The 19988-nt window shown below is 35.2% G+C and overlaps 3 protein-coding genes across 7 annotated transcripts; 2 read left to right on the top strand and 1 right to left on the bottom strand.

Annotated features, from left to right (window-relative positions):
- Positions 1–1926: 1926 nt before the first annotated feature.
- Positions 1927–3853, top strand: LOC125215113 (two-component response regulator ARR8-like). The gene is made up of 5 exons (XM_048116434.2): positions 1927–2370; positions 2504–2607; positions 2688–2765; positions 3125–3195; positions 3358–3853. The coding sequence occupies exons 1-5, from the start codon at positions 2265–2267 to the stop codon at positions 3680–3682; spliced, it is 684 nt and encodes a 227-aa protein (XP_047972391.2). The 5' UTR covers positions 1927–2264; the 3' UTR covers positions 3683–3853.
- A 2923-nt stretch (positions 3854–6776) lies between these two features.
- On the top strand, positions 6777–10131 carry LOC125213450 (histidine-tRNA ligase). Of its 4 annotated transcripts, none has more exons than XM_048114008.2 (7): positions 6777–6894; positions 7827–7953; positions 8382–8487; positions 8643–8825; positions 9031–9498; positions 9583–9666; positions 9746–10131. In XM_048114008.2, exons 2-7 carry the CDS (start codon positions 7906–7908, stop codon positions 9805–9807), a joined length of 951 nt encoding a protein of 316 aa, XP_047969965.2. In that variant the 5' UTR covers positions 6777–6894; positions 7827–7905; the 3' UTR covers positions 9808–10131. The 4 variants fall into 4 exon arrangements, with proteins under 4 accessions (XP_047969965.2, XP_047969966.2, XP_088924572.1 ...); XM_048114009.2 differs by having other exon boundaries at positions 6799–6894; positions 7813–7953; XM_089068446.1 differs by lacking the exon at positions 6777–6894 and adding an exon at positions 6903–7480.
- On the bottom strand, positions 10067–14263 carry LOC125213449 (cystathionine beta-lyase, chloroplastic-like). 2 transcript variants are annotated; one of them, XM_048114007.2, is made up of 14 exons: positions 14065–14263; positions 13518–13607; positions 12584–12773; positions 12371–12501; positions 12150–12220; positions 11970–12061; positions 11711–11798; positions 11521–11632; positions 11335–11431; positions 11171–11252; positions 10922–11039; positions 10738–10845; positions 10462–10564; positions 10067–10366 (listed from the first exon to the last, which is right to left on the bottom strand). In XM_048114007.2, exons 3-14 carry the CDS (start codon positions 12636–12638, stop codon positions 10191–10193), a joined length of 1233 nt encoding a protein of 410 aa, XP_047969964.2. In that variant the 5' UTR covers positions 12639–12773; positions 13518–13607; positions 14065–14263; the 3' UTR covers positions 10067–10190. The 2 variants fall into 2 exon arrangements, with proteins under 2 accessions (XP_047969964.2, XP_047969963.2); XM_048114006.2 differs by having other exon boundaries at positions 12584–12755.
- Between the last annotated feature and the right edge of the window lie 5725 nt (positions 14264–19988).

Here is a 19988-nt window from a genome sequence, read left to right as displayed (position 1 = left end):
AGTAAACTCGAGTCAATGAAATTTGTCTCATTAATTGTTAGTATAAATTTCAACAATTGAGGCACTAGACATAGTGCGGATGTGAATGACAGTTTGAAACAAAGAATTCAATTAAACTTATCAATCTGCCAATTCAAAAAGCTATCGGATTTCTAGATGGTCAAAGCTAAAATTTGAATCATAACTTTTCGACATATAGATTAAGAAATTGTGTTAAAAAATAGGAGAAAAGAATAAAGTAGGAAATATAAAAAAGGAATAAAATAGGTGATGGAATAGAGTAAAAATAATTGAATGTTTTTCTTTTTTATAAAAAAAAGGAAATGATTTAATTTAGTTGTGACATCCCAAAAGGAATAAGAACTCAATTTAGCTGAGACAAAGGAAGTGACTTAATACTACCTCCATTCCACAGTAGTGGAACCATTTCTCCATCTCGGAACGTTCCATCATAGTAGAGCCATTTCCCATTTAGCAAAGAGTAACATTTACTCCCCAAGTTACTTTATAGCGTCTCTTAATTTATTATCTCTACTTTTCTCTCTTTCTTTATTATCTTTTCACTTAATATATTTAATATCTCTTTCTTAATTTTCATGCTGAAAAGAAGCGATTCTACTACTCTGGAATGGAAGGAGTACATTTTAAGAAGGTATATTCACCTTTTTAGAAGGTAAATAAGAAATATATCTTCTCAGTTTATTTCTTCTCTATAAAAATATTTTTATTAATATTAGAAGGTTTATATTTTTAAAGAACATACTAAAAAAAATATTAATTTATATTTTTCATTGACTGAGTGAGTAGCAGTAGTTATAATTAATTAGTTTTGATTGTTTCATTTAGCAATTGTACTTTCACGTGAATAAAAGTAATATTCATTCTAAGTGTAATATTTTCTTTTCGGTACGAAATTTTATTTAATACTATTTTGTGAGTTAAGTGGAGAAAAAAAAATAAGAGTGATAAAAAAATAGAGAAACTAGTATTTCTATTTTAACAAATATGTCTTTTAGAGTGGGTTGGTCGGACCGTCGGATATCACATAAAAGAAAATGTATCACTCAAGATAGACGGATGGAGTATTGAAAATCTCTTAAATTATTGTGCCATGAATGTCAATTGACTGAAGTGTGACAAAACGACCCAAATACTACATTTTTCTGCGTGAGAATAAAACAGCAATAACGACTAAAATAGTAGTAGAATGGTATAAATTTCAAAAGCAATTTCACAAAAGATTTTGTTGGAAACAAAATGACAAAAGCAACATCAAGAGTCAAGACGGCTGAGAATTTCTTGTTAATACAATATCTCACGTATTTTGAGGTAATCCTATATTAATCAACAAAGCATTTCTTCATTGTCTATTTAAGGTGTCGAATTTTTATGATTAGCAACACCAACATCAATTAACTGAGAAAAATATGAAGGTGTGGTGTGATAAATTATACTCCTACTTTCATGATATAATTTTGCAACGGAACTATTACTCGTCATCTCTATCACTTCGAACAAACTCGATTCAACAACTAAATTAACTTTTAGCTTCACTTTTTTAGTCTTTAAATTTAAAAACTTAAATAGCCTCATATTTACCTAATCAAAAAATACACATAATAGAAGAAGCAAAGGCCACAGTGGTTAGTTATTTATTCTTAATTTTATTGGGCAAATGCACTTTCTTATTTAAATAACGTACGTAGTGATATTTTAAGTACGTATAACAAAACTAAGAGATATTATAAAAAACAGATATTTATCTGCACTAGACCAAAAAATTGATTTTATATTAAACCAGATAAAAACTAACTTTACTTTTTCTTCTTTTTCATGCAGTAAACAATCACTGGAATAGTATAAAAATTAAATAATTTTAAAAAAAACGGTGATTAGTTAATTTAGTTTAGAGAAAATTGTTAAAGCCCACGTTCAAAGATTTAATTTTTCCACTATTCTTTTTTCTTTCCAATCTGTATTGCTTGCCTTGCAGTTCAATTCCAAGCTGGAAGTATAATGCAACAAAATCTTTGGTAGAAATCTGGTCAGATCTTGCCTTGATATTGCTTCATTACAAAGCTCCTCTTTCCTTCCCATTTTCTATCCTTCCTCACCTCAAACTACACAACCAAAGCAAACAAAAACATTACTATTGCAAAACAAAGAAAAAGAACTAAACTTTCTATTTTCTTGAAGAAGAAAAAATCCCTTCTTCCTCTCCTCAATCTGCTGCAATTTCTTGTGAATTTTGGGAGTGGAAGGAAATGGGCATGGCAGCAGCAGATGACCAGTTTCATGTTCTTGCTGTTGATGACAGCTTGATTGACAGGAAGCTGATTGAGAGGCTGCTCAAGACATCTTCTTTCCAAGGTGTTTGTGTGTGTTTTTTAGTTTTCTTGGTTTTTTATTAAGAATTTGATGGTGGGGTGTAGTTTTTATGGATTTTTTTTTTTGTGAAAGTAAAAGAGATTTGATTTTGATTGTGGGAATTTGGTTGTGGCAGTTACCACAGTTGATTCTGGTAGCAAAGCTTTGGAATTTCTTGGTTGGCATGGAAGTGAGAGAAACATGTTCAATGAAACCTCTATTTCTCCCAAGAATCATCAGGTAGATGTTGCTATACCCTCCCCCACCACCACCACCCCCTAAATTATTACCTAAAAATCTCTTTTTTTTTTCTTTTTCAGGAAGTGGAAGTGAATCTTGTAATTACAGACTATTGTATGCCTGGGATGACAGGCTATGATTTGCTGAAGAAAATAAAGGTATTTTCTTTATTTCCTTTTCTTCTTTTGGTTACTAGATTGGAGCAATTTATCAATCAACAAATTCTCCATTTATAGGCCTCACAGAATAAAATAGTTTCTGACAAAAGATTTGAAGTTTCTTGAAAAGTTGTCTCCTTTTTCTTTTTATTGCCACTTTGATTCAACTGAATATGAATTTTTCCCAGAATCTTGCAAAGCCCTGTTAAATTTATGCAATGATTCTTGTTTTTCGCTCGTTTTCATACTATAAAAATTTGGACTCTGTCAATGCATGACACACACTATCTGAGATTTAAATTGTTATGAATTTATCAGCATTATTTAAAGGAAATTGTGTGTTGCCTACAAATTGACAGGAATCTGCATTTTTGAGAGATATACCAGTAGTCATCATGTCCTCTGAAAATGTCCCTTCAAGAATAACCAGGTAAATTACTACTAGTATATTATTATTATTATTATTATTATTATTATTATTATTATTATTATTATTATTATTATTATTATTATTATTATTATTATTATTATTAAGAACAAATTGTATAGCATATGATCTTAAATTAATAACAATTGGATTTAATTGTTGCAGATGTTTAGAAGAAGGAGCAGAGGAATTTTTCCTAAAACCAATGAAATTAGCAGATGTGAATAAATTGAGGCCTCATATGATGAGAACCAAATTCAAGAATGAAAATGGAAAGCCAGAAAAGGAGGAAAAGGAAGAAAATGAGGAGATTATTACAATAGGAGAAGCAGATTCAGACATGGAGCAGCTTCAGACAGCACAATCTTTGCAACAAAAGAACATCGACAATGACGACGACAACAACAACAAGAGAAAATCTATGGATGAAGGGCTTTCACCAGACAGAACTAGGCCCAGATACAGTGATCTAACTGTGATGTCCAATTAATCTTTCCTTTAATTTTTTTTATTATTTTGATAGTCGTTGGAAGGAATTATATCTCCGATCATGACGGTTAATTCCACCGATTAGACAATCTTAGGTTGTCGAATTAACCTTTGACATATATTTTTTTAGTAGTATGATGAAGAGATATAAATGTACATGGTTAAACACAAATTATGCAAGAATCTTACTTTGGAAAAAATTTGGATCCAATTTTTTTAATTGATAAATGAATATAAATTTAAAATTTCGTCATAGTAAATTTAAATCTGAAACATTGGACCTTAAGCATCAGCCACACTACTACTATGTCAATACACGCACACTAATACCCAAATCTTTATTTACTAATATATATTAGGGGAAATGACAGACCAAATAAGTACTAAGGAATTATGTATCACTATGTTTTTATTTGTTTTATGATACTATTTGGGGCTTTATGTTCATTTTTAGATGATTAAATTCAAGAAAACTATGTCAAGAAATTTGGCATCAAACCACTAGCTATGGATAACATGTTTTCTTTTTTAAGTTGGCATAAGATATGATATTTTTATTTTCATCGTATGGCTAATACCTTAAATTAAATTTATACAATAGTCAAATTATATTAATCCGAAGAAGGTGAATTTTTTGTGGCATTATAGCTATTTTTCCTATGCGGTTGGTTGTTTGTTAAGTTAATGTATGACTTAGATAATTTACACCATATAATATATACTACGGTGTTCGGTTTCCAAGATAAAATAATACCAAAATACAATCTAGGATTGAATTGTGAGATTATTTTAGTCATAGGAGGTTAGCTAAGACTAATTATCCCATTATTATCCATCTAGGATTGAGTTGTAGGATTGAATCTCATGAACCAAACACACTACTAATTTGATCTCAGATACAATCTTTCAAACCGAACACCTCCTACATGTTGGGATTAGTTTAGCTTTATCGGATCTTTTCTTGAAAGGGATATGTGATTAAATTTATTAAGTGCTTATTAAACAGTACGTTTAATATGCATCAATGTAAATTATTGTGAACCCTCAAATATCACTCATGAGTTTTAAGTCCTAGTATTATTTAGATCATTATATACGAGTACCTCAAAATTCTCTTTAACAAGAGATTTTGAGTTCAGTTCTATTTTTATTCATAGTGTATTGGTCCTATTATAACGCTAAGTGTTACTAGAATATAGTAATCACTTCTTCCCATCATAAGTGATTCATATTTCTTTTTGAGATGTCACATATCTAAGTTGAGTCATTTTTTTTAGTAATAGTAAAATAATAACACAATTGCGATCTTTTACCTTATTCTCTCCATTTCTCTACTTTATTTTCTCTACTATTTTATTCTTTTCACTTAGCCGTTAACACTCTTGGGATTATTTTTTCTTAAACCTCATGCCCAAAAGAACTGCATCGTTTATGAGGAGATGGAGGGAGTATATATTAATATTATCCTCTCTGAAAAACGAAGTACCTAATGATGAAATATGGAAGAATAATTATTGATGTTATATGGTACTTATAAGTGATGTTCTCAAAAAACAAGTCCAATGAAATACTATGGTTGAGGTGTATTGATATTTGATAATATTTGAGACTTGAGACTTGAGACTTGAGACAGGCAAGTATGCACAATGGACCTATGCTGGATCACTACGAAAGCCCACACATTTTGATCCAATATTCAAAGATCTCTATGCGTTGCTGACATTATTATTATTATTTCTGAAATAGATATCAAAATAATTTTGGATGCATGTCTATTTTCTGAACTGAGGCTGAGGGATTTGGGATTTGGGATTTGGTAAATTTCTCCCTTTCTCAATTTAGCATCAAATACTATTTTTTATACAAAAATTACCTTTCACTGTAATTGTTGCAAAAGCTATATATATAGAATGTTATTCCAATGGAGTGAATATCTCTTCAAAAAAAAGTACACTAAATATATGGAATATATCATTAATGTTGTTTCACTGAAAATCAATATACGGAATATATCATTAATGTTGTTTCATTGAAATCAATATACGGAATACACGGAACAAAAAAATACACATATTTTTAGTCATCCATTTTCATAATTTGTTTTGTCACTCGAACCCCCCAAATTTATAAATGATCTACTACTTCCTCCGTGCCCTATGTAGCAAGGACACTTTTTCTGGTCACAAGATTTAACAAAGATCGTATTTAGTGAGTTAAGTAAATAGATAATAAAGTAATAGAAAGATGAAGAGAAAATAAAATAAGAATGAGTATAGTAAGAAAAAAAAAGTTGTTTTTTGCTTAAAAAAGAAATGATTCAACTTCAATGAAAACTGAAAAGGGAATACGACTCATCTATAGAGGGACGGAAGAAGTATTTCGTATTCCCTAAATTAAGCTACAGAGGGACGGAGGAGTATTTCGTATTCCCTAAATCACTCTATTTAGAACATCTTCAACCATTTACACTAACCTCAAACTCATTTTAGTGTTAATGTCTCATCAAATATGATTTTACTCCCACCATTTACACTAAACTCAAACATAAAATAATATTCTCTATATTATGTTTTTTTTACTCATAATATTTGAAAACTTTTAGGTTTTGGTTTAGTGTAAATCTAAAAATAATTTTTTTAAAAAAAAACCAAAAATGGTATTGATTTTTGAGTACTATTACCTATCTCATTTTAGGTTTTAGTATACCTTTGGAGATGGTGTTAGCGAAAAACATCGATATTGTATATTCATTTACTTCCATCTAATCAACAATTTGCAAATTGCAGATAAAATAAGAAATAATGAAATATAAAGCAGATTATCAATTAAATCTTTAACAAATACCAACTTGCATAAAAAAGTTGTACATTATCAAGTAATAGTGGTACGTTAATTGGAAAGCATAGAATATGAATGAATTCTTGTCTAGCGATTGTCACTTTCCTTTATAGACGAATTTGTCTTATGCCAGAACAGTTGACCACGCATTGGGTTGTACCCTCCCCATCCGAAGTTGTACCTAATCCTGTCATCCCGAATTTCGCCCTGGAATTATTGGTTTTTTGGGGAAATGAATAAAAATAAATGGGACCGCGACCGATTGTGGATTTGTAGGATAGCCCTCCATCACTTTCTCTCTCTATCATTTCCCCTCTCTCGTTGTCGCTGCCGAAACAAACCTGTGAGCTGTGACAAAACCCCAACAAATTACAGGTGAAATCAACATTTTTGCTTTGTAAACTTATGATTATTTTCCCTATGTGTGAACTGATTTGTGTTTGTGCATTAGCTTTTGTGTTTAATCACGCAAGAATTTGTTTATATCAGTGTGATCTTGTGTTTTTCCGTGATCCCTTTTCTTCTCTGCCCTAAAACGGTGCCTATTTTTGGTGTGAGTGTGTATTTGTTTGAAGGGCTATTTTGATCTTGGTTAAAGATTGGATTTTTACGGGGAATTTTATGTGGGAGTGTTGTTTGGGAAAGAGGGCATGATTATATTGTGGATTTGGAGTGATTTATGTCTATGAAATGTTTGTGCTTGTTTTGAAGGAGCTGTTTTGAAACTTTCATTGTAGTTTAATTTTTTGTTTGATGGGAATTAGGCTTTTTGTGTTTACTTATGGCTGAGACAATGAGCTGATTGATATACTTATGATTTGTTATACCTGATTAATGGGAAGAGAAAACGAGACGAAAACCAGAAGGAATGCATGTCGAAGCATTCGAATTAAAGTCTTGTATAAAACCTCATTTTTGAGATGGTAACGGAGCCTATTACGTTGCTCGGAAAGTTAATTCAGTAAGTTAAGAGTAAAAACTGATTGGATTATGCCGAAATTGAAATACTTGTGATGAACGTAGAGCCTTTGCTTCCGGTGCAAAATTTTGGGCTTTCTCTTTGCATGAATTAGAGTTGGTTAGTGCTTCCGATTAAAACTAGAACAGGGAAAGAAACGCCCGAATGTTATTAAGTGCTTGATTAAGTTGTCTTGATTTAGTTAATTCTGTTTGAGAAAAGTTTACTGTTAGTCTGAGTTACTGAGCTGATTCATTTTTGGTAAGGGTTTGTCTTGCACGAACCACATAATGTAACGACTTTTCTTGTTGAATAAGAAATTCATGTATTGTCAGTGATATATATGTAGGCTTGTACGCGACGGATCTTCTCAGAACTCTGCGGCGTTGCTTATCCTGAATTGATAGGCCAAAGTTGGAACTTGCAAAATGTCAAATGGCGAAGTTAGAAAAGTCTCTCTACAGGACATACAATTGGTATGTTTTATGGTTATTTTTGTTTTGTATAAACTCATTATTTGTGTGTCACTTTTTTGGTAACTATAACTGTCTGGATTAGAAAATTCAGCTATTAGGTTAAAGATAAACATGATCCGAACTGTATGATGGGTGGTCCTGTGGAATCATTCCGCATTTATAGCGATGACCGAAAAGGAATAATGAATGTGGAATCATCCACGTCATCTAACGAGAAGGAATAATGATATGATAACCATCAAAGACATATACTTTACAAGCTACAGCATTTAATGTCTTTGTCGGCATTTTAAAGCACTGATTTGTCAAGAAAAAACAGAAAAATTCCTCATATTTGTAGATCTCGTGCGCCCCTTTATTGGGTTCTGGCATTTTGTATATTCATTTTCTGCCATATGTACTAAGCTCATATTCTGCACTCGTATCAGGTTCAGAACCTTATCGAAAGATGCCTTCAGCTTTACATGAGCGAGAGGGAAGTCGTGAATACATTGTTACACCAGGCAAAGATTGAGCCCGGCTTCACTGAACTTGGTGAGTTTAATGTCCTTATTTATTTGTGTATCCTATCTTAATCTGCCTATTTTTCGAGCCTTACATTTTGCTATCAACTAGTTCCGTTCAGCTGTTAATTTGTTTTCTCGGGAAAATTGTCTGTACCTTATTGACTAAAAATTGTCTCCTTCCAGTGTGGCAAAAACTCGAAGCAGAAAACCAGGAATTCTTCCGGGCGTATCATCTGATGCTGATTGTGAAGGACCAGATATTAAGATTCAATCAGTTGCTCGAGAAACAGGTTGAACTAATGCGTCAAGTATGCCAGACCGGAGTCGCTTCCATGTCTTTGTCGAATGGATCTCAGATGCATTCAAGTAATCTCTAGCCGTTCAAATGAATTTTAGCCATTACAATGAATTTTAGCCGTTACTATTCTCTTCTTGAACTTATGATAACGTTTCAATCATTTGAACCATAGTTTTGTTTCTTTGGATTTTATCCATAGTTTTGTTTTTTTGGATTAAAACGATACTTTATTGGTTTGGTTGATATATGAATTTTGTTCGCACATTTCGGCAGTGCACAACAACTCGACTTATCAGGTTCGACAGCCAACCGGGCCACCTATAAAGCCAGAAAACATTCACCAAACCATTACATTACCTAATGTCTACATTAACGGCAAGTCTGCCCTGCAACCTAGTATGCAAGTTCCAGTTAACATGTCAGAACACACTGGCCGGATGGACATGCCGGAAAACATGCTATTAGCTCAGAATTCCAGTTCCGGAATCGTGCAAGGAATGAACGGTGTGATGATCAAATCAGAGGGCGGCTTTGCAGGTGACTCTCACTTTATGTTTGGCGCGGACAACAATCTCATTGAACCTCGCAACGCCATTGGAGAAGCTTCCGCTTCACATTTCACTAGTGGTGAGCCGAACGAGTCCATGATGGACCAGGAGACGAGCTCATTTGGATTCTTGGGGCAGATACCGCGGAACTTCAGCCTTTCAGACTTGACAGCCGATTTTTCCAATAGCACGGGTATGCTCTCTGTCGCCCTGTCTCTTTAAAACACAATATCATGGAGCATGTTCAACGCCTCATCTACTATCTTGACCCATCCAGATATACTTGAGAGCTACTCGCGATCACCCTTTCTGGGCACAGAAGCGAGCTTCTTGGACCCTCAAATCAGAGGCGAACTACAAGGTGCTATTTTCTGCATCTGAATCTGTATTTGTCACTCGGAAAAATGGTTGATGTTTTAAAAAGCTATTCGTTCGTGCAGATGTTAGGAGACTGGACACCATATCAGAGGGGTTGAGTTATGACGACTTTGCCAGTGACTGAACCTCTCGAATTAACTAGCAAATTGGTACGAGCATGAACGAGTCTCTCATCTGTGCAAAATCGCAATAAAGTCGCTCCAGGGCGAGGTGCTTATTCGGATACAAGTTTTTGTAAATACATTATAAAATTAGAGAAGCTTGATAATTGCTGACTAATTAGAGGTATTGTTAGGTTATAATTGTAGTCTTTCATGCTGTTCTAGCCCTAGCCCCAAGGTTTGGGACATGCTGTGTGTGTGTTTCTAGATATCAAAATCATGTAAAAAACTTATGTCAACTGTAATTATTTGCATATCTGCAATTAGATGAACTTGGATTGGATAAAGCAACAGTTTCACCTTGAATAAATTGACAAAACTATATAAATAGCCTGAGACAGGCGAGCTATGCAGGCCCAGTTCGTAGGGCTTGTTCAAGATCAGCAATCAAGTCATTGACGTCCTCAATTCCGACAGATATGCGTATCAGATCCTCAGTCAGGCCTCGTTCCTCACGCACTGCTGCAGGTATGCTTGCGTGAGACATAAAGCAAGGCAAGCTGATGAGGGACTTGACACTTCCTGCAAGTTTAAAACGAACGATATTGTGCTAAGAAAATATTTACTACATAGGAATGCGACCAGCAAGTCGGATAATGAACTCAGAGCAAACTTACCAAAGCTCACAGTTATGCTGAAATACTTCGTTGTCTCAACGACGTGCTTGGAGAGCGCCAATGATCCTGTTAGGAAACTCAGCACGGATCCAGCGCCATTCGCCTGCATGATGTGTGAAAAATTTATTATTTTATATACTAAAAACAGATTATTTGTTGTAAATGCATAAGAATACAAACTTTTGTTGTAAATTCATAAAACAGATTATTTTGTTGTAAACTACAAGAATGCGCACTATTTACAATAGTATAGATATATACAGCTCATATTAGTACCTGAGAGTAATGCAAAGCTCGTCCCGGGTGATCGGGAAGACCAGCGTAAAAGACCTTTTTCACACGAGGGTGAGACCTGAGGAACTCAGCGATCTTTTGTGCGTTTTCCTGCATATTCGATGCCTCATGAGTTAAGCCACATAATAAACAATTTTCGAGTCAGAACTCAAGTTCATCTTACAACCTGTTGCTTTTCGACACGTAGAGCCATAGTTTTGATGCCTCTTAAACATAGCCAACAGTCGAATGGAGCTAACCCTGACCCCTCTGCATTCTGAATGAAATATAGTTCTTTCGCCAAGCTAACAAGCATCAAAAGAAGTGAATCTATCAATCAGTAACTCAAACTCTTCATAGGATGATTCAAATTAATATATTTCGATTTTTTTAGAAAGTTCGTAAGATGGTAACTATACGCGATTCATAGACGAACCTTTCTCCTTTAATAGCAAGCACACCAGCCATGAGGTCACTGTGACCAGCGATGAACTTTGTAGCTGAGTGCATCACGATATCTGAAAATTGATCGGACATGCTAAGGTTCACACATCCGTACGTTATCTGAAAAGGTTACTAAAGACCATGTATCATCATTACCTGCTCCGAGCTCTAAGGGTTGAGACAGTACGGGAGACATGATGCTGTTGTCCACCAATACGAGAGCCCCATGGGCATGTGCAAGCTCAGCAATTTTCTAAAACACAATTAGGAGAAGAGGCAAACAAATTGGCGATGATAATGAAAAACACAGTAAAAATGGATTTCGAAATTGAAGCTGCTTACACGAAGATCTGAGATCTGCTGGCGGGGGTTTGTTGGACTCTCCAACCACACGAGCTTTGTGCGAGGCGTAATTGCAGAAGCAACCTCTTCCAAATTTGTTGTATCTATACGCCTGCACCATATATATCTTTAAGAGTTGCAACCGAATGGCTGAAAAAATAGTTCATTTGAAGGAAATAACAATACTAACTTAACCACAACTCCAGATTTTGGAACTACTCGTGACAATAAGCGATCCGAACCACCATACATATCACCACCAGAAACAATCTCATCACCTGACATGACATAAATAAAAATGACAAAATTTCATATCCTAAGCATAATTTCAGCCGCTTCAAGTGCATCTCAAAAGCTCGAAACAGTTCAGCAAAATAAAATATGATAGAATGAATCTTGAATTACATATTCCAAGGAAATCATGATTACACATATGCCCCATGATGTACCTGTTCCAAGAAGACGAGTAACAGCTGCTAAAGCTGCCATTCCACTGGTGAAGCATAGTGCTCGATCAGCTTTGTCGAGCTTCGCGAGAAGGCTGTTAACAGACAATGAATGTTTAGACAATGGTAAAGACATAGAGTATTGATCATTGCTAAAAACGAGATCCTCCTTAAAGTTGAAACCTTTCTAGGGCATCTCGAGTAGGATTTCCACTTCTTGTATAATCATAAGCTCCACCTTCTGTAGCCGAAGGCTGTGGAAAACCAGAGTCCGTTGCAAAACAAAAACCAAAGATTTAAGTGACTAAATTTACTCATAATGTGAAGCCGAGAAATCTTATCAAATTCCCCTATCACTTTACAGAAGATCAACTAGATCTAAAAAGGTTGTAGCGAGAATTCACCTGCTTGAAAGTTGCTGTTTGGTAGAGAGGCGTGCTTAGAGCCTCATAAGGATCAAAGTCATTGGAAAAATTCATCAACATCGTGGAAACACTCGGTTCCACTTGATGACTTGTCTGTACGATTTCTTCATCTGTCACAAATGCATAATCTATATCGTAAAGATTTAAATGTATGTTTTCATAAAACAGCTAGAATATTTAATATACAGCTACCGTTTGTGCATTCGGCAGCAACTCCATCAACCAAAGCAGACGTGCAGACATCCATCTCTTTGTCTCTCGAGCACTTTAATTTAAGGATCTGCCCACCAACAGGAAAATTTACCTTCCTGAGCACTGCTGTTTTGTGCTCATTAAGCAATGGGAGATGACCACTGAGAAAACCCTAAAGACCAATCAAGTGCTATATCAGAATTAAACGCTAGTTTTGGAGCCAAGTAAAACCTCAGAAGGAGTAAGAACATGAACCAAACAATCTAATACGAACACATTCTGTCACATTTCACCAGCTTAGGCTACATCAAATAGTTGTATTTGTAACAAGTTCATCACTATTAGGATAAAAACTATACTATAAATTGAGCTTATAACAGTTCAATTACACATGAATAAGACTTCAATCTGTGTTACGACTTCCCATCCGGGGACTATTCATCTCACAATTCATTAAATTTTACCACCAAATATACAGGTTCAGAAACAGGCATTGCCATTACAAATTTTAGGACGTAGCTCTACAATTCTAACTCCCAAGAAATTCAGTTCTCCATACCAATCCCTAATTTGCATTGAACATGTAAAAGCTTGCTGCTACCATATAACTCAACCTAACGAATTTGGAAAATTTCACCAATATTTATCATAACCCTCAAATCAGAAAACGATCTAATTCAACTCATAATCTATTTCCAGAGCATCACAACCTTCAACTGAGAGCTCCAAAATTTCATAAATTGGTTGAATTCTTTTCATACAATCAAACAAAGATCCTTCCTTTTGTAGCGCCCAATACAAAAAGTGAAAAAAGAAAGAGAAGGGAAGAGCACTTATTGCAGTGACGATTAGCACATGCACGCACGCACAAAGGAACTCATTCAAGATGATCACACATTAACAAAAGCTGGATAACAAAAAAAAAAATACTTACATTTTGATCTATTTGGTTGTTTTGAAGAGTGGCGAAGAATGATCTGAGAGATGGAGTAGCAGCCGCCATAGTCGTCTCTTCAAAGAGAAACTGTGGACAAGTATGAAAAACATCTCATATACTATATGTATGAAAACTATTTAGAGATTGACTGGAAACAATTGAAGAAAAATCCAAATGAATTAAAGAGAAAATAGTAAATAGAATGTAGTGTGAGCTACTATAATCAAATGACAAATTTCAATAATAAAGATGAAGTAAAGTTAGACCTTGAAACCTTAATCTACCACTAGAAGCATGGAGTTGTTAATTTGGAGGAGAAGAAGAGGAATAATATATCAATAATCAAATTTGAGCAACAAGATTCCCCTCACTGTTTTCCAGCAAATGACAAAATGAGAATCCAGGTCTCAAACAAATGGCATTAAATCTATAATTATTGAATTGGATCTCAGTACTAGTACGCATGGGTAACAAGTTACGAAAATTCTACAACAAATTCAATCTATTTCTCAATAATAAAATTACATGGAAAGCCATTGCATACCTCGGGTAATTGAGGAAGAAGGCGTGGCCAGGGGCAAGCAGCAGAGCGAGAGAAAAAATGAGATGGTCAGCGACGGTGTTGAGAATGAGGCGGTAGGATTCTGTGATTTTGGCAATGGTGGAATAGTGATGATGAACAATGAATCAGCCACTATCCAGTTTGGACTCCAGTAAACCTAATTTCGTGTACCCAACGGGTTGACCCGCTAGCCCGACGAGGACTCACAAACTAAATGGAGTGTATATTTTTCATTTAGAGACTTATTTTATTCTAAATAAAATTTAAATAGTACTCCCTCCGTCCCACAAAAGATGTCACATTTGGGGACGACACGGGATTTTAGCTACAAAAAAATAATTTAATTTATAATTTTTAATACTAATAAAATAATCAAATCACAAATCAAAAGTAAATTTAGCTCCAAGTTATTTTGATAATTAAAATTTTAATTTTAATTTTATGATTAATATGTACTCCTTCCGTCCCATAATAATATACACTTCTGGTTAGACACGGGTTTTAATACACAATTGGTAAAGTAAGAGAGATGTAGAAAGAAAAAGTAAATTAAGTATTGTTAGTTATTTAATTCTCCTTTCGTCTGCTATTACTAGTCTCATTTCTTGGCGACGCGGGTTTTAAGAAATGTAAGGTAAAGAGGGTGGAAAAAAGTTAATAGAATATGGATTCCACTTGCATATATTAGTTTTAAATGAAATGTGAGTGGAATAAGATAGAATAATGTGGGACCCTAGTAATAGAGAATCGGGACTCCTATTTACGGACGGACTAAAATATTAAAACGAAACTCCTATTCGCAGACGGAAGGAGTATTTAATTAACATAAAGAGTGAACTTCAAAATTGGTCCTTGAAAAATAAGGTTTGCATGTTTTGGGTTCGTGAACTTGAAAAAATATCACCAAATATCTTTGAAAAATCATATTATTAAAATAGCAAGTCCTTCTCAACTTTCTTTTTGTCATTTCGCCCGTAACTCCTTGAAAGTTTGTTTAATCTATTGAGAACAGTTTTTGGTCCTCAAACTTTATCAAAATATTAAATGTTATGGACCAAAATTGATACATGATTCAAAATTGAGTCTTCTAGTTATATAAAAGTCATGTATTGTACTCCCTCCGTCCCAGAGAAACTGGCATACTTTGAAAATGGCACGGGATTTTAGGAGGTTTTGTTTTGTGTGTTAAATGAAGAGAGAAAATATAATTTTTATATTCATGTGAGAGAGAACTTTTTTCAAAAAGGGAAATGTGACATCTTTTGTGGGACAAACTAAAAAGGAAAGCGTGTCATCTTGTGGGACGGAGGGAGTACATAATACTATACTCCATCCGTCCATATAAAATAGTCTCATTTGTGGATAATACGAGTTTCTATGAGAAATTGGTAAGTAAGAGACGATAAGAAAAAATAGATAAAGTAAATGAGATATGGACAAAAAATAGGTAAAGTAAGGAAGAGAAGAAAACAAATGGACAACACATGAAAGAAAAACTTTTCACTTTTAGAGATGAGACTATTTTTTTTAGACATCTCAAAATTGCAATATAAAACAGAGACAGTAAAATAAGCAATACGGATTGTAATTATATGTAGCAGCATACATTAAAAAATGTAATGCATATTTTTCACTTATATCTATTTATATGCACATTGTATTTCCATACAGTGTTAGTGAATATATGATTCCACGTCATTAGTAACGTACAATAATGGTATAAGTTGTAAATAAAATGATGTGCATTAGTAATGTGTTATTTAACTATTCTAAAATTAAAAAGTTCATACTTTTCAGAGACCGATTAATAAGGAAATAATTCATACTTCCTCCATCCCAAGGTAGTTGGGGCATTTTATTGGGCATGAGATTTAAGAAATTGATTTGTTAAAGGTTAGAGTGGAGAGATGAAAGTAAGAGAAATGATAAACTAAGAGCGACGAATAAAGAGTAAAGTAAGAGATAGAATAAAGATTTTACCATAAAAAAAAATGACTCCACTATCATGGGTCAAACAAAACAGGAATACGATTCAACTACCTTAGTACTGAGGGAGTACTACTTTTTAGAGACGGATGAAGTATATTTGAAGTTAGATTTGAATTCCAAAAATATCAAAAAATTTAAATAAAGTACTGTCCTAAAAGAGTTCAAGGATAAAATAGGAGAATGACATGAAATGTGAATAATGATTTTTCAGAGACATGTAGTGATAATTTTTCAAGTTCATGGACTTAAAGCGTGTGAATCTCATTTTAAAAAAACCAATTTTGAAATTCACTCTAAAATAAAATAACTAGTATACTAACTTTAGTACTTCCTCCGTTCTATAGTAATAGAGTCATTTTGTCATTTTGGTACGTTCCATAGTAATAAAGTCATTTCCCTTTTGAGTAAAAGTCAACACATTTTTCTACACATACTTTACTCTCTCTTACTTTTTTCTCTATTCATCTCACTACCTTTTTCATTTTCCACTTTATTCTCCTTTTACTTAACTCACCTAACACAATTTTTTTTAATCTCCGTGCCGAAAAGTTTCGCCTCCATTACTATGGAACGGAGGGAGTACTTATTTTGAAACAAATTATCATCTGGAGTAGCTGGCGTCACCGATTCGGTACTCATCAACTCGTACACCCAACCCGACTCTGGATAGCATTTTCGAGCTATTTGGGGGATCAACTTGAGTGTGACCACCAAACAATACTCCAAACTACAAGCCAATGATATGTCGCTGATGACTAAGGAGGAGCTCCGAGTACATAACCTCATGACGTGCATACTCATGAAGAATATCTAAAAACATAACTTGTAGATTTTATTTTATTTTATTTTCTACGAAGTCGTAATTTTATTTTATTATCTATGAAGTCGTTTCGTGTTATGTATCGTATACTCATTCCAATTTTATGATTGAAATAATGAATAGTACTACAAATTAATGTAAGAGATGTAAAAAGAGTGTTTATTGTGTGAGTTGTGATTTGGTACAGAAAAAATAGAGAATGATAACATAGATAAAAATTGTGGCACAACGCGAAGCTCTTATTTAGAGCATCCACAATGGATGCCCTAGTGGAAGCGCTAGTGAGAGCCCTAGTGGTTGCTACGTCAGCATGTCTTATCTTTCTGCAATGGTGGAGCCCTAGTGCATGCCCTATCTCTTATCTACTTTTCATTTCAATTTTAAATCATTGTTTTTTAATTTTGTTTTTAATTACTATAAAATACCAAAATATATTATTTTAAACACCACAAATGCAAAAAAAAAAAAAAAAAATTACATTACTTAATTTAAAAGTGGAACTACATCATATTTAGCTAAAAAAAACTACATTAAAACTAAAATACTAAAAAAAAGAAAAAACCAAACTAGTCATCTAAATTCAACCTCTGGGCCAAATTCTTGATCATATTCTTAGTCCTCTGTCGGGCTTCCGGATCGGTTTCTTGACGAAGGCTGTTTTGGGCGTCAAGTATAAACCTATACTCAACCACCTCGCGGTAACCTCCGAACTCCTCGATCGCCCTGTCCATAAGCTGAACAGATGGAGGAGGTGCAGCCTGCGCGGGGGGGGGGGGCGCTGATCCAGACGCGCCCGCCTTCGCCTTCCCTTTGGCCTGGGCTTTGGCAGCCTTGGTACCAATGGGACGTCTAAAAGTAGACGTAGGCGTGCCGGAACTCCCTTCCGGCTCAGCGTTCAGATCCACAGGAGATGGGCCGTTGCTCGTGTAATCGTCAGCGGCGGTGTTCTTCGTCCGCTTCGGAGCCGAGGATCCAACCGGTATCCCTCCGTTGAACTTCCCCTTGTCCTTCAAGATCAGCCAAACATTGTACAACTTGAACTGCCCGAACTGTTGTTGGTACTCGGACAACGACTTGTTGAGGACATCCTCCATGCTCTCACCGCTAGCTCTTCCGTCCCTGTTCCTGTTGTAGATATAGCAGAAGTTGTTCATGTGGACCTTGATCCGATCCCAACACTTGCGCAGCTGAACCTTGGTCCGCTTGAACGCCCACTTCGGTTTCACCTCGTTGTAGCGTTCCTCAATGCGATCCCACATCCTGGCCGAAGTCTGGTTGTTGGAGGCTATCGAATCCTCTGATACATCGACCCAACATTGAGCCACCTTCAGGTACTCATCCAACTCGTAGTCAGTACGCCCTGTTGCGTACTCCTCGTTCGGCTCGTCGTGTGGGAGTGGGAGTGGGACTGGGACCGGGACCGGGACCGATGGCGCCTTTTCTTTCCGCGCCATCTTCTTCCTCCCTTTCTTCGGCGGCGGCCGCACAGGGGCAGGAGGTTGCCCACAACTAGGCTCTATATCCTCAACCCGATACTCCTCGGTGCCGAAGAACGGATCGAACTCAGAGTCGGAAACGAAAGTGGATCCTACAGATCCAGGCGTCTCAACCCGTTAGTCTTCGTGGCGGGGCCACCGGGCGCCGCCGCCGCCTCCTCCTCCTCCAAACATCGGCATATCGTCGTCGACATTATTCGGGCTCGGGTATTGACTCGGATCCATTGTTGAAAGTGTGGATATTGAGAGAATATAGAAGAGAAAGTGAAAGGTTTGGTGTGTGAAAAGTGAAGAAAATGGAGTATTTATAGTGGTTTAAATTAGAGTTAAATAATATTTAAAAAAAAAAAAATAGGGCTCGGGCTCGGGCTCGGGCGCGCCTCTGCAATGGGCGCCCGAGCTCACGCCCGATCGATCGGGCTCGGGATCGGTCGCGACTGAACTATCGGTCGCGCTCGGGCGTGACCGAGGGCTGCAATGGATGCCCGACCACGCCCAAGCCCGATCTCGGCCGATCGGGCATCCATTGTGGATGCTCTTAAAAAAATTTGTTGTGGCATTTTCATGACCTTGCTAATGTTATGTAACTTATGTTATTTGGTCATCATCCTCGCTCTCTTGCAAGTTGCAAATACTAATAATTATAGCATGTGCCAATTTTACTTGAAGGCTGACAGAAACAACAAAAACAAAGATAACTATTTTTAAATACAGAATGATGCTCTTTTTAGACGCACGTTTTACATATGATATGTAGACATATATGCGTGTGTAGATTGAAAAAGCAGAAAACGCAGGTGTACTCTATTAGCAAACAAATGATTTATGTATTGGTCGTTTACAACATGTGTAATAATAACCCACATAAAAAAAAATACTACTCCCTCTGTCCCAGCTAAGATGACACATTATTTTTTCGCATTTGTTTTAAAAAAATGATGATAAATAGTTAAAATAGAGAAAAAATAAAGTAAGTTAGAGAATATTGTAGAAGACACTATCTTCTTATTATCTTTTTTACTTTATTTTCTCTCAAATTTAACTATTTATTATCATTTTTTCAAAACACGTGAAAAAAATGACCGTGTCATCTTAGTTGGGACGAATGGATATATTATTTGGCAAAGGACGTGGTAATAATCTCAGTAAATGTCTAAGTCAACTCCACCAAATTTGTTATGTGGTGTCTATCAATTTTATTGCGTCACTTTACTTTGACGGAAACAATAACACAATAGTCTAATTGAAAATGAAATTCTATTATGTGAAAATTGAAAGGGAGCGTATGTGATACTTGGCCAATGAAAAAATACTCCATATTCAATGCAACAATTTTATCTAACAATAGTACTTCCTCCATCCCACAAAATATGTCACACTTTCTTTTTTAGTTTATCCCAAAAGATGTCACACTTTTGAAATTTTTTTTCTCTCACATGAATATAAAAATTATATTTTCTCTCTTCGTTTAATGAGTATTTAGTACTAATTATTAATGATTTAAATATTTTCAAGATTATAAAAATGAAAAATGGGAACATAATGAAGGGATCTCTGTTGATTTGCAATCAATAATTAATAGGTGCACTCAAGGCGACATA

This window comes from Salvia hispanica, chromosome 3, assembly GCF_029641045.1.
Source record: "Salvia hispanica isolate PSC_SH4W2 chromosome 3, Shi_PSC_v1, whole genome shotgun sequence".
Taxonomy (NCBI): Eukaryota; Viridiplantae; Streptophyta; class Magnoliopsida; order Lamiales; family Lamiaceae; genus Salvia; species Salvia hispanica.
Note: the sequence above shows the minus strand (reverse complement) of the source record. Positions and strands in the feature narration are given on the sequence as shown.

Bases quoted from the DNA above. Each gene is read 5' to 3' on its own strand.
- LOC125215113 (XM_048116434.2), top strand. From the start codon at position 2,265: ATGGGCATGGCAGCAGCAGATGACCAGTTTCATGTTCTTGCTGTTGAT. The intron at 2,371-2,503 runs GTGTTTGTGTGT...TGGTTGTGGCAG, and splicing joins CAAGACATCTTCTTTCCAAG to TTACCACAGTTGATTCTGGT. The intron at 2,766-3,124 runs GTATTTTCTTTA...ACAAATTGACAG, and splicing joins ATTTGCTGAAGAAAATAAAG to GAATCTGCATTTTTGAGAGA.
- LOC125213449 (XM_048114006.2), bottom strand. From the start codon at position 13,586: ATGGCGGCTGCTACTCCATCTCTCAGATCATTCTTCGCCACTCTTCAA. The intron at 11,799-11,969 runs GTACATCATGGG...ATGTCATGTCAG, and splicing joins TACTCGTCTTCTTGGAACAG to GTGATGAGATTGTTTCTGGT. The intron at 10,846-10,921 runs GTTGTAAGATGA...TCGAATATGCAG, and splicing joins TACGTGTCGAAAAGCAACAG to GAAAACGCACAAAAGATCGC.
- LOC125213450 (XM_048114008.2), top strand. From the start codon at position 7,906: ATGTCAAATGGCGAAGTTAGAAAAGTCTCTCTACAGGACATACAATTG. The intron at 9,499-9,582 runs GTATGCTCTCTG...TGACCCATCCAG, and splicing joins CGATTTTTCCAATAGCACGG to ATATACTTGAGAGCTACTCG. The intron at 9,667-9,745 runs GTGCTATTTTCT...TCGTTCGTGCAG, and splicing joins AATCAGAGGCGAACTACAAG to ATGTTAGGAGACTGGACACC.